The 13,337-nt window shown below is 45.6% G+C and overlaps 1 protein-coding gene and 1 long non-coding RNA gene across 2 annotated transcripts in view; one reads left to right on the forward strand and one right to left on the reverse strand.

Moving 5' to 3' along the window:
- Positions 1-204: 204 nt before the first annotated feature.
- LOC133218919 (uncharacterized) lies at positions 205-946 on the reverse strand. The gene is made up of 2 exons (XR_009727301.1): positions 857-946; positions 205-242 (listed from the first exon to the last, which is right to left on the reverse strand). It is a non-coding gene; the product is annotated as an uncharacterized LOC133218919 (long non-coding RNA).
- KIF26B (kinesin family member 26B) overlaps positions 240-13,337 on the forward strand; it is a 295,966-nt gene continuing 282,868 nt past the window's right edge. Inside the window, exons 1-2 of the mRNA XM_061365793.1 lie at positions 240-550; positions 797-1,198. Coding sequence (XP_061221777.1) covers positions 488-550; positions 797-1,198 — 465 coding nt within the window. The 5' untranslated portion in view covers positions 240-487. The remainder of the gene's footprint in view (positions 551-796; positions 1,199-13,337) is intronic.

Consider the following 13,337-nt stretch of genomic DNA (forward strand, 5'->3'; position numbering starts at 1 on the left):
ACGCGGAGGCTCCTCCCAGAGCCTGGATCCCGATATTTTGGGAGGATTTCTTTTAACTCAGTTACAAACCTCGGTGAAGGAAACAAGTTGCTGCTGTAGCGGAGGCAGACAAGCGCCTCTGCTAGGGAGAGCGCGGCTCCCGCTTTCACCTTCCCAGAGCTACCTTGGATGCTCCGCCTGGCTTACAGAGGAGACCTGTGCTGCCTGTGGGGGGAACGCTACTGCTCGGGATGCTGCTGCTTCTGCGAAAACAAGGGTTGTAAGGGAATGAGAGGGAAGACAATGAGGAAAAACCGACGGGGAGAGAGCCTCAGCCCCGAGCATTTTCCCGAGAACTGACGGTGTTTTGGGGCCGAGCGATCCCGTCGGAGGCGGCGGAGGGAGCTGCCCTGCCCGCTCCGCAGGGGACTGCCCGGGACCGGCTATTCCCTTCGGATGCGGACTGCCAAACCTGTGGGAAATTCTCCCGCCGCGCTGCGAAGCCACCATGAATTCAGTGGCTGGAAATAAAGAGAGGATCACGGTCACGGCGCGGAGCAGAAAATACGGGGTAAGTTATGGGCGGAGGGGCGGCTCTAGCCGTGGCCGCCGCCGTGTCAGGGCTCCCGCGCCCCTAGCCCGTCTGTTACCGGTGCCGCTGGCTATAGGCTCCCCCCGACCCCGCTCAACTTCCGCGGTGCGGGGCGGCAGGGAAAGGGCGAGGCGCGGGGCCGCCGCGGGCGCGGAGCGTCCGGGAGAAACTTGTCGCTGCCGCCGGGCCTCCCTGCCTGACCCGCTGCTCCTTCTCCCGCTCCAGGTGACCGACCCCTGCTCCCCCACCAAGTCCGCCGTCCCCTTCTCCCCCGAGAGCTGGTACCGGAAGGCGTACGAGGAGTCCCGGTCTGGGAGTCGCCCGGCGCCGGAGGGAGCCGGCTCTGCCCTGGGCTCCTCCGGCACGCCGTCCCCCGGCTCCGGCACCTCCTCGCCGGGCTCCTTCACCGGCTCGCCGGGACCCGCCTCGCCCGGCATCGGCACCAGCTCCCCTGGCTCCCTGGGCGGCTCGCCGGGCTTCGGCACCGGCTCGCCGGGCTCCGGCAGCGGCGGCGGCTCCTCGCCGGGCTCGGACCGCGGCGTCTGGTGCGAGCACTGCAACGCCCGCCTGGCGGAGCTGAAGAGGCAGGCACTGAAGCTCCTCATCCCCGGGCCAGTCAGCAGCAAGGTGAGTGAGGGGCCGGGGCGGAGCGGAGTGCGGGGAATGGATCCCGGTGCCGCCCGGGAGCGGTGGGAGCGGAGCCCAACAGCCGGTCAGGCTGCCGGCCAGCTAGGCTCCTCTCTGCCGGTGTCACCGCTGAGGGTTGTCGGGTTTACTTGGGTTCTCCCCTTCTTGGTCGCTTTTTCTGCCCCTTCCTTCTGCTTCATATGGAGCAGAGAAAGTGGCCATTTGTGACAGTCCCTCAAGCTTGCGCTGTCCCGTCTCCCTCTTGCACTGACGGTGGTTTTATGTTGTTATTTCCTGTGTATTTCTTGTTCCCAGTAAGGGGCAAGCAAGGGTGGGAATGACACATGGGAATCATTAGTCTCCCCCCTCTTGTTGTCTTCGATCCCTACAGGATGGATTTAAAAAAATGTCCGGAGATTTGCCATCCAACTTAGTGGTAAGGTATCTACAGTCAGATGCCTGCGGCTTGTACTTCCATCGGGCGGGGCCAGGTGCAGGAGACACCCTCCTATAGCCCCGGGTTCAGACAAGGCATCGAAATGCTGTGTGAGCCCAGAGGTCACCCAGGAAGGCTTTGGTATACCATGGCATTGAACCCAGATCTCCAGGGTGCCATTAACACAGGGACAAGTTGGTGATGTTTTTCTCTTAGAGAAGAGCTAAATTTTATTATTTATTTATTTATTTTTTTAATATGACACTTGATACTTGAAGCTGCTGGACCTCAAGTATTGGACTGAATAATCTCATGCCCAGAGAGCATGTAAGCATTTCTGAAATCTGGTCTCAGGTTTTAAAGCTGACTGATCATGGATAGAGTTGTAAGTCTGCTTTCTACCTCTGTTGAGGAATCTGGTATGGTACCTCCAAAGGCATACTTTGACATTCCTTAGGTTTTTGTTTTCACTGTTTATTATGCATATAAAGATTAAGGGTAACAGCCCTAAAAGAGTGACCAGCAGCCCTTGGCTGACCCTGTACTACGAAAATAGTAAGCTTTGGGTTCCTCCATAGCAACCCTGTGAGCACTGTATTGTGAATGGATATACAGCTCCCAGAATGTAATACAATGCAATTTTGTTTGCCCTGTTGGGTCCAGGTACTATCAAATGATAATATTTACTCTTCCACTTCAAAGAGTTTTCATTACTGGTGGCGATAAAGAGGTATCTTGGAAAAGAGCAGGCTGAAAAGGGGTCCCTGGTATTGCTGTTGTGTTGTATTCTCCACTGTTTGTTTGTGCTGTTTGAGAGGGAGTTGGTGCTCTCTGAAACAAAAGACTCACAGGCTGGTCATTACCTTGTCTCAAGAGCAGATTTAACTGAATTTTCATGGAAAGGGAAAGGTGGAAGCACCACTATTAATAGTCATTTTAACCATATTAATACATGGTTGGTTCCCTGGAAAATGGCCCTGTACCAAATTCCTCACTATTCTCAGGCTGTGTGATTTGACAGTGATTACCAGCTGCAGGTATAGGTGGGAAGTTACTGGTACAGATATGGGAGCCATTGGAATAACTGAGACTGGGTGTGGAGGGAGGATGAAACATAACCATTAAGGCTTTGTTTTAAATACAAATTGACAGATTTTGCAGTCATGTAAAGATTTGTACAGGCTTGTCTTAGTGTTATAGTGGTAGTTGCCCTTCCTAAGGTGCTACCCTTGTGCTACTATTGGAATTTGTTCTGTTTGCATAATTTAGGCAATGGTGTTGTACAGGTCGGTCCTTATCCATGGCAGTATTAAGCCTTACTTCTCTGCTTTTAGCCCCCTTATCTGTGTTCCTTTTTTATTCTTGCACCTCCTTTCCAAACCTTCCAGTTCTATAGGACAGCCACTTGCATGCATTGGGTAGCAATGGTTTTGTATTTAGGTTGAAGGAAGGAGGGCGACGGTGACTTTCTGCCCTATTTGCTGTTCTTAATAGTACTTCCAGGCTCAGTCCTGCTGAGGTACCCCAGCTTCCTGCACACAGTTCGCTTCTGTGGTTAGGTGCTACCTGGCTGTGATTAGTTGCAGGGACATCAGGAACATCCCTTTCTCTCATCCTTTCTGGGTTATTTACAACTGTTAAAAACTTCCTGGGCTTGTGATTTCTGGCTTCAGCAGATACTGTCTGGAACAGAGAGGCTTCTGTCTAGGTGATATGGGATACAAATATCATGGCTAGTGCCAGGTAGGGTTATCAGTGTCTGCTGAGGGAAGCAGGATGTTAGTGTGAGCTTTGCTAGATCGTCCAGGCCCTGTGAGCTGCCTTTTGCAGATATGACACAATAATGCTATGGGGTCACCCTCTGAGAAGAGATGTATAGGATTTCTTGCAAGAATGTGGAACACTGTCATGTGTTGGGAAGACTTACCTTGGTTTGGGTTGAGGCTGGGGTCTATCACGCTATGTTAATGTAACTGGAGTTTTAAGGGTCCTGTAAGGTATGCTCTTGATTGCTGCTACAAGAACAGGGGTTTGTGGGTTTCTTTTTGATAGAATTGATTCTGCCACTGAGCTCAGTGGAAGGAGAGGATCATCTTTGTAGTTCTAGGTATTTCCTCAGAACTTGCCAAGCATCTCGCAGCTCAAAGCTGTGGTGCCCAGTAGGACACAGCTAATTGGTGATATATGCCTTTATTAGAACAATTAAATGGAGCATTTAAAGCACATTTGTCATCTTCTGGTCAGCCAGATACAGATAATTACATGATTTTTGTTGATGCTGTTGAAGCCTAGAAATTTCATTAGCATTATAAATATAGTCTGTGGCACCTGTTTCACATTTGCAATGCTTTAAAAAAGCATATAACCTGGGGTATTATGTGTTGCAGAACAAGCAGAATATGGGGGTATCTGTGTTTTGACATGTATCTAGTAGCAGATATTGGAGTCTGTGGTAACCTACCCAAATGTGAACCTACATTGACATTTCCTCCAGTGTGCAATCATGTAAAGGTTTGTGTATACCAGTGGTGTAGTAGTATACTTAATTGCTGCATAAACAGACCAGGCTTTATGCGTGAAGCTATGTACTGAAGCTTTTATTTGGTACAGAAAAAGCCACACTTAACCTAGAGCGAACTGCTTCTGACTGGCTCATTGTTAGTGTTGAGCTTTCAGTTTTAAATACAAGCATTCTCTCCTGCGTGTCAACAGGATGGAAACTTGGGACTTTTTTAATATATGCCTCACCTTTGTGCCTCGAAACAGATAGTTGTGTTGCTTTATTTTACCCATTTCAAATGCCAGGTTCCCTGCCAATTACAAAAAGAAAAAATGCTTGTTTCTTTTTTCCTCTCTTGTGATAGAGGTGACTTAATGATGTACAGCATTTTTGTGCATACAAGAGGTTATGTCTTGTGAGAATTACATCTTACTGTACCCCCATGTGAAGCATGTTTACAGGAAATGACTAACACAGGTGATTGTTGTAGTTGCACGTTGCAGTTTGTAACAGATTATCATAGGGCATTTGCTGACCCTTGTTTATGTTTGTTTTTTTATTTTGTTACAGTGTCTAACAGTTGCATGGTGATAAGGATTGTCTCAAATTACTAATATTGATTAAAAAATAGCTTTTTCATAGGCTATTTTATCAGAAGCGCATCAGACAAAGTTCTAGCATAGAAGTCAATGGCATCACACTCCCTGTTTATCAGAATTTGTGTGCAATCTGGTTGCCTCGAGTTCAAACCTGTGATATCCTCTGGCTTCAATGGAACACTAATCTTGCAGGCATCTGACAAAAGAAAAAAATCATTAAGGTTAATTCATGTGTATCAAATTATATTGTGTGTAAATAATCAACTGAACGCTAATAAGGATCTTCTCAAGCTGGCAATTACAGACTTGTTAGTATGGGAGTCCAAAAATCCTGCATATAGCCTTTAAACCATGAGGTAATTTGAATGTATAGACATGAATAGCAGCTTGGGCATGTTGTTGTGTCAGGAAGTAAGGGTACAATTATAAATCCTAGAGATGGATAGCACTGATGTTGCTAGGTGGTTTATATTCTGGACTATCCACTAGGTAAAAAGTCTGTGCTGCTTAATATGAGAATTGGGTAAATTCTGGTTTAGAACAGTGTATCTGTGAAGAGGAAGAAAAGGGTACAGTTTTGTTTTCCTTTTTCATAAACGCTCTATCTCCTTTTTGCTTGTGTATTGTTGAATTAGCTTTTCTATTTCAGAGGTGTTCAGTAGTCAAAGACTTGACTAATAATTATTAACAGTGATGAAAACCCTGAAGCTGATGTAGTGAAAAACAGGTTCCTGTTGGCTTGTAGCTACTTTAGACATTCCCAGTAGAGACAGGACAGTAATGAATCCTTCCTCAAAGCTCAGCAAGTGGCAGAATAACGGAATTTCATTTCCGTCCAGGCCTTTAATTTGTGAACAAGCACAGTCAGTCTGTATGGTGACTTAATTCACTGTGCGAAAGCTCAGGCACCTAATCATTTCATCCCAACTCATTGTAATGCAGATAGGATTATTGCATTAGAAATGTGATTTTAAATGGCCTGAGGCAGTAACTTGTCAGCATTTGGAAGGATTAACTCCATTAAAGTTTAGACAACAACAACCATTCTTTTGTGTTTCATCACAGGTCACAATAGCAAACTTTTAGCCTAATTCTGTCTGTGAATCTTCTTACAATTGTATGTTTCCAGGAAACCACAAGCTGCTTCACTTGGCCAGGAATTAGAGCTGCTTACAGAGGTCTAGAGGAGAGGAACGGATATGCCTTCACCTCTGAATTAATGTAAAGCCTTTTCTAAGAGCAGCTGGAAGTCTTGCTGTCTTGCTGTTACAATCCACAGTGTCAACATGGGAAATGATATAAATATTTCTTTCAAGCTTGCAAATGTCTTTGAGGTAAGGGTGAAGAGACTGTGTATTAAAGACTGCTTTTAGGAAGCTGTCAAAACTGTTAGCTCTGCAGCTTTCTCCATGGGATCAAAGAGGCTTACTGTTACTGAGTACCCTGGAAGCCAGGAATCGGCCCGAGATTAAATTTAGTGAATTGAGACTATGGTGTTTTTCCTATCAGAAAAAAAAATAATAGTTTCAGGCCATAGAGAGAGCTGTTTTGGGGGGTGGGGGTAGGGGCAGGAAGGAGGGGGAGGTAATGAAGTATTGACATTTTATCCAAAGTAAATCTGTAGGGTAGAGCATGATTTATACCAAATTTCATTCTTTCTATGGGAACTTTACATAGTCAATGTTTAGTCTGTAGCTGTGCTCTTCGTGCGGAGCTCTTTAAGTGACAAAGTGCCTTCAAGGTACTTTGTACATGCCATGAATACTGCACAGATCTCCAAAATCACCTTGTATCTTCAGATAGAATTATTATTTTCCTAGAAGTAAACATTGCAACATTTGTAGCAATCGCTTATAACAAGGGTAGGATTTCGTTGTGTAATTTTGGAAGGGGAGGAGGAGGAAAGGTAGTCATAGGATCATATAATGGTTTGGGTTGGAAGGGTCCTTAAAGCTCATCCAGTTCTAACCCCCCTGCCATGGGCAGAGACACCTTCCACCAGACCAGGTTATTCAAAGCCCCATCCAACCTGGCTGAATCCATACTGATTCCCCCAGACAGTGTTAAAAAGTCATGTTACCAGTATGAGCCATCAGCATGCAATGGGATTTATGCCCGAGTCAGCAGATTATTAGAATGTTGTAGTGCTGTGTATGTAGGGTTGAAAGACACTGCAGTTTTGCCACATCAGCAGCACACAGCCTTTGACATCATATAATTGGGGTGCTTCCAAGCATTGAACTTGCAGCCTGCGACCGCAATAAACTTGACTGTCATGCTCTACATAATGATGTAGTAGGAACGGCAGCGTTTTGCGATATGTGGCATGCGTGTCAAAAGCACGAGAGATGTTTTAAGTTAAATTGCTAGCTTGGATCTTAGCAAAGGATCGTGCTGTAACTTCAGAGGCACGTATGGTAATAAAATGTGAGGAATACAAGTGTATGCCTTCCCCGCTGCCACTGGATAAATAATTCCTAGTCCACATTATCTGTTGCTGAAGCTGCAATTCAAGAACTGTCCCTGACTGCAGAAGAGCAGAGTGCACATTTACTTTGAATTGACCAAGCTATGGTATGTAACAGCACCCTGAAAAAACAAAGTAGTATCCCAAGAGTGGAAAGATCTAGAAGTGTTTTCCACAGTCTTTCCCATTGTTGGACCAAATTTAGGTTGTACTGTGACACTGATGGAAGTCACAACAATCAAAGTATTGCTCTTCTAGAAAGCAGTGGTAAAGTAATAACTGGAAGTAGTCTGCTGCAGTCACAGATTGAAATGCTGCTTTTCTTTGGAAGCTTCAGCTTCTGTGTTTGAAAGACATGGCGATGTTTCATTGAGCAGTTTCTGTTAACACAGAGTGGTCATTGGAGCAAGGCTGCTTTAGAGGATCATGCTGTGGCTGCATCCTTATTTGTAGGTTTATGGAACTCAAATCTTGAGGGACTTGTGTTGCCCAGTTTGTTTTCAGTTACCTTCTATGCAACCTTCCTACATTAAAACAGGGTTTAAAACAATACCTATGAGCATAATGAAGCTGCTGTGCTTAGGTCTCTGTCTTTGAAACCTGAAATATACAGTCAGCTTCTTGGTACAGTTGTAATATTTTGTAGCATCTCCAACCAGAATATGCATCTGCTTATGCATTTTTTCCCTCCACTCCCCTCTTTAGACAATATTATAGCATAGCTTAGTACTGTTTTAGAATCATAGAGTCATAGAATAGTTAGGGTTGGAAAGGACCTTAAGATCATCAAGTTCCAACCCCCCTGCCATGGGCAGGGACACCTCGCTCTAAACCATCTCACCCAAGGCCTCGTCCAACCTAGCCTTGAACACTTCCAGGGATGGAGCATTCACAGCCTCCTTGGGCAACCTATTCCAGTGCCTCACTACCCTAACAGGAAAGAATTTCCTCCTTATATCCAATCTAAACTTCCCCTGTTTAAGTTTTAACCCATTACCCCTTGTCCTACCACTACAGTCCCTAATGAAGAGTCCCTCCCCAGCATCCCTATAGGCCCCCTTCAGATACTGGAAGGCTGCTATGAGGTCTCCACGCAGCCTTTGATGCGCGTGTTTTTGAGGTTTCTCCAAGAAAAAGTGCAGACCAACACAAGATACTTAATGGGGCAGGGAAATGTTGACTGGACCATTCTGAGCTTGGGATAGAGGCTGTTCAAAAGATCCTGCAAGAAATAATGAAACTTTCCCTTCTTTCCTTCTAAAAGGAAAGTAACCTTGCTGGTTACTTATAAAAACAGCAAAGAATGGGGGAGGCAGAAAGGCCCTGCTCTGAACCTTGTTGGTTTATTGACCTACATGAAACTGGCCCTAGAGAGGGGATTCTGACTTCAGTGAAATCAGCAGGATTTAATTTAGGCTGCAGCCCTACCTATCATAACCCTCTAACAAGGGAATACATGCATGCATGCATTTAAGGCAGCAGTCAGAGATGCTGCTCAGCCTGACCAGGGCTAAGATATGCTGGCCCCTTAGGGGCTTCACAACTGCCTTTCTTTCTCCTGTACATCTGATGTCCTAAGATAGCTTCCCTGCATGTCTCTGGTGTGAATACATGGCGATTGCTCCTGCCTTAGTTTTTATCAAAACGATAGATAGTTCAAACGCTTTCAATAACACTACTTTCTAAACTCAGATCCTTTTGATCAGGGAGTGATCAAAATAGATGTGCTATTACAACAGCAGATGTGAGAAGCCATCTCTGAGAAAGGTACTGATGAGAGCAGCACAATGTATCCAACCTTAACCTTGGCTGTAACTAGTACAGAATATAGGGATTACTCTTTAATTACTTTATGAAAGAGAAAGTAAAGGAAAATATGATGCCAGCTATGTAAAATAATCAGTTTTAAGAAACAGATACAGATTCACAGACTCACAGAATAGTTAGGGCTGGAAAGGACCTTTAATCATCCAGTTCCAACCCCCCTGCCATGGGCAGGGACACCTCACACTAAACCATGCCATCCAAGGCTCTGTCCAGCCTGGCCTTGAGCGCTGCCAGGGATGGAGCATTCACAACTTCCCTGGGCAACCCATTCCATATGTTTAATTCTGTATGTTTCCATATGTTTAATTTTGGCTTGAATTTTTGTTTAGGTTATCAGAATTCAATTTACTTTATTTGAAATAATACATTGTACTAAGGCTGTTAAAAGCTTCTTTCTGTTCTTGCACTGGTTTACTTAAATTTTACCTTCATCTTCAACTGATGTGTTTACTTTTAGTTGTCACTAAGGCCTGCTAGTCTGCTCAATCTGTATTATTAAATCATACGGTCTATGGTTGATCTTGCATTTCTTATGCCTTATGAAATATTCTATGTTTTCCCCGAGGAAAAAAAAAATATCAGTCTGAAGAAGCCCTTGCCTGGTTTCCTCTTGGTGTTCCTCTAAACCTGTATTCAGTAGTAGTCTTTGTGTTTAAAAATAATAATAAAAAAAGATTGCCAAGGAAGTTCTGTTCCAGAGAAATGAGGGAAAGTGATGACATATTAATCTGGACTTGGTTTTCAATTCATGATGAGGAAAAGGCTTCCCTCTCCTCAGAAGGAAAACTGGACCCTTCTGGGTTCACATAAGTAAAACCTGTGTTGGTAAAAGATTTTTTTTTTATTGCATATTTAAAATTATTGTGCCTTCCTATTAAACAAAGTGGGTCTGAATCATAGAATCAGCTAAGTTGGAAAAGAACTTTAAGATTATCAAGTCCAACCATTACCTCAAGACTGTCAAAAAACACCAGTAAGACATGTTACTAAGGGCATCGTCTGTACGGTTTTTTAGTATTTGCAGGGATGGTGATTCCACCACCACCCTGGGAAGCCTGTTCCAATGCTTGACTACATTTTGGTGAAGAACATTTTCCTAATATTCAATCTATTGGATAATCTATTGGATAATGGTAGAAGGAGGTGATCCTGCCCCTCTACTCTGCTCTCGTGAGACCCCACTTGGAGTATTGTGTGCAGTTCTGGTGTCCTCAACATAAAAAGGACATGGAACTGTTGGAACAAGTCCAGAGGAGGCCATGAGGATGATCAGGGGACTGGAGCACCTCCCGTATGAAGATCGGCTGAGAAAGTTGGGGCTGTTCAGCCTGGAGATGAGAAGGCTGTGTGGAGACCTCATAGCAGCCTTCCAGTAATTGAAGGAGGCCTATAGGGATGCTGGGGAGGGACTCTTCATTAGGGACTGTAGTGATAGGACAAGAGGTAACGGGTTAAAACTTAAACAGGGGAAGTTTAGATTGGATATAAGGAAGAAGTTCTTTCCTGTGAGGGTGGTGAGGCACTGGAATGGGTTGGCCAGGGAAGCTGTGAATCCTTCGTCCCTGGTGGTGTTAAATGCCAGGTGGGCATGGACTAAGCCTTGGGTTCCATGGTTTAGTGTGAGGTGTCCCTGCCCATGGCAGGGGGGTTGGAACTAGATGACCTTAAGGTCCTTTCCAAGCCTAACTATTCTGTGATTCTATGAATCTAAACCTCGTGCAGCTTGAGGCTGTTTCTTCTTGTCCTGTCACTTCTTACTTGGGAAGAGAGACCAGTCACCTCCTCACTTCATCCTCATTTCAGGTAGGTGTAGAGAGTGATAAGGTCCCCCTGAACCTTCTGTTTGGACAGAGCAAGCCCTACTTCAGCCATTTCTCAAAGACTTGGGCTCCAGACCCTTCACCAGTTTCATTGTCCTTCCCTGGACCTGCTCAAGCAACTCATAATCTCTCTGTCCTGGGTTCAGCAGTAGCAGTTATTTTTCTCCTTCTTAGTAGCTAGTGCAGTGCTGTGGTTTTCACTTTCAGTGGGTGAGCAGTTGTATTCTCTTCCCTTGTTATTTCCCTTATCATTATTATTATTGGTGGTAGCAGCAGTGGTTTGTGTTATACCTTAGTTACTGGACTGCTCTTATCTCAACCCATGGGAGTTACATTCTTTTGATTCTCCTCCCCATCCCTCTGGGTGTGGAGGGGGGGAGGAGGAGGGTTGAGTGAGAGAGAGTCTGCATGGTTCTTAATTACCGGCTGGGCTTAAGCCACGACAGTTCCTTTTGGTGCCCAGCGTGGGCCATGAAGGGTTGAGATAACAACAGATCTGGAGTGTGCCTAATCATATTTGTGATAAGCATTTATTGTTTCAGATTAATAGTCACTCATCTCAATGCTGATTTATTGGCTCTCAGAGTTGTTGCTCTTGATCTCACAGTTTCAGCATGTCGTACCTTACTTACAGCCAGTATTTGCTGTTTTAGTGTTTATTGGCTGGGGGCCTTGGGCTAAGGTTCTAGTTTCACTGTACTTTATGGTAATGACTTTTAATACAACAGACTCATTGACCATGAAACTGATCTGGCTTGCGTTCCCAGTGTGGTTGCCACCTCTATACTTTGGGAGGCATAAAATAGAACTGTATAGCAATTACATATTTTTTTCCCCCTCCTCGGGTGGTCAGCCTAGGAGGGAGATATTCCCACACACCCCTTCAACAAGTACAGCAGCTACTCAAACTCTAACTACAACAGATAACACAGCTACTCAGAAGTCCAAGCACAGCAGCTACACCAACCCCTGTAACAGGTACAGCAGCTACTCAAACTCCAGCCACAGCAGACAGTACAGCTACTCCAGCTTTGGAGTAGCACAGCAGCTACACCAGCCCCAGTGACAAGTACAGCATCATCATTTGAGAGTTCTGAAGGTTTTGAATGGCTTTTGGGTACCCTTGGGACCTGCCTGCTGATTGTGATGGGGATCAGCATGGTGGCACACATACAGACTGTGTTTTACCCACGACCATTTCATCTGATCACGAAAGTTAAGCAGAGTTGGATTTGAGTCTTGTCTAGGGTTAGATGATGATATAGGAGGACCAAGAGGTTTTCCCCAAGGCTGGACAGTCATGAGTGGCAGGGGATGTGGGATAGTATGGACAAGTATCTAGTCCACTGCGCCCCTCCAGTGCTTTGGAAGCATTGGAGATGGAAGGCAGCTGTATGGAGTCCCCAGCGACAAGCTGCAGAAACTGCTGAAGGATATGGTGAATTATTTTGAGCCTGGTGGGCCCATGGCACCTCAGGCCATCAGAGCAGAGATGCAACATAGAGATGGGCCCGTGATCGAGGGGTGGACTTAGCAATGGACACTATTGCCCAGGTTATTCACGAGTGCGAAGCATGCTGCAATTAAGCAAGCCAAGCGGTTAAAGCCTCTTTGGTATGGAGAACGATGGCTGAAGTACAAATATGGGGAGGCCTGGCAGATTGACTACATCACATTCTCTATCCTGCTCTGAAAGGCTGTTGCAAAAGATGGAGCCTGACATCATGGACCGGATGGACTCAGCAGCTTTGTGGGGATTGGGCCATGCACAAAGGAATGATCTTTCTCTCTCTGTGGGTGTATATCTATGAGAGAAGAGTGATGGTATATTGAAAATATGGGATCTGAGTGTGACATGAATGGTATGGAATAAGGGGTGGATTCTGTCCTGGGTTCAGCAGTAGCAGTCATTTTTCTCCTTCTTAGTAGCTGTGGTTTCGACTGTCGGCCTGGGGACAGAGCTGATAACACCGATGTTTTTAGTTGTTGCTCAGTAATGTTTACTCTGACCAAGGACTTTCTGAGCCTCATGCTCTGCCAGGGAGGAGGGGAAGCCAGGAGGAAGCAGAGACAGGACACCTGACCCAAACTAGCCAAAGAGGTATTCCATACCACAGCACGTCATGCCCAGTATATAAACTGGGGGCAGTTATCCGGAAGGGTTAGATCACTGCTCAGTCGGGCTGGGTATCGGTTGGCAGGTGGTGAGCAGCTGTATTCTCTTCCCTTGTTATTTTCCTTCTAATTATTACTATTGGTGATAGCAGCAGTGGTTTGTGTTATACTTTAGTTGCTGGACTGCTCTTGTCTCAATCTGTGGGAGTTACATTCTTTCGATTCTCCTCCCCATCCCTCTGGGAATGGAGGGGGGGGGAAGAAGGTGGTGGTGGGGGTGTGTGTGTGAGAGAGAGCGTCTGCGTGGTTCTGAATTACCTGCTGGACTTAAACCACAACACTCCCTTGTAGAGAGGGCCCAGAACTGAACACTGG

The sequence above is a fragment of the Neopsephotus bourkii genome, unplaced genomic scaffold (assembly GCF_033783945.1).
Source record: "Neopsephotus bourkii isolate Nb327-2 ecotype Australia unplaced genomic scaffold, CSIRO-AGI_Nbou_v1 NB_1292, whole genome shotgun sequence".
In the NCBI taxonomy this organism is placed as follows: Eukaryota; Metazoa; Chordata; class Aves; order Psittaciformes; family Psittacidae; genus Neopsephotus; species Neopsephotus bourkii.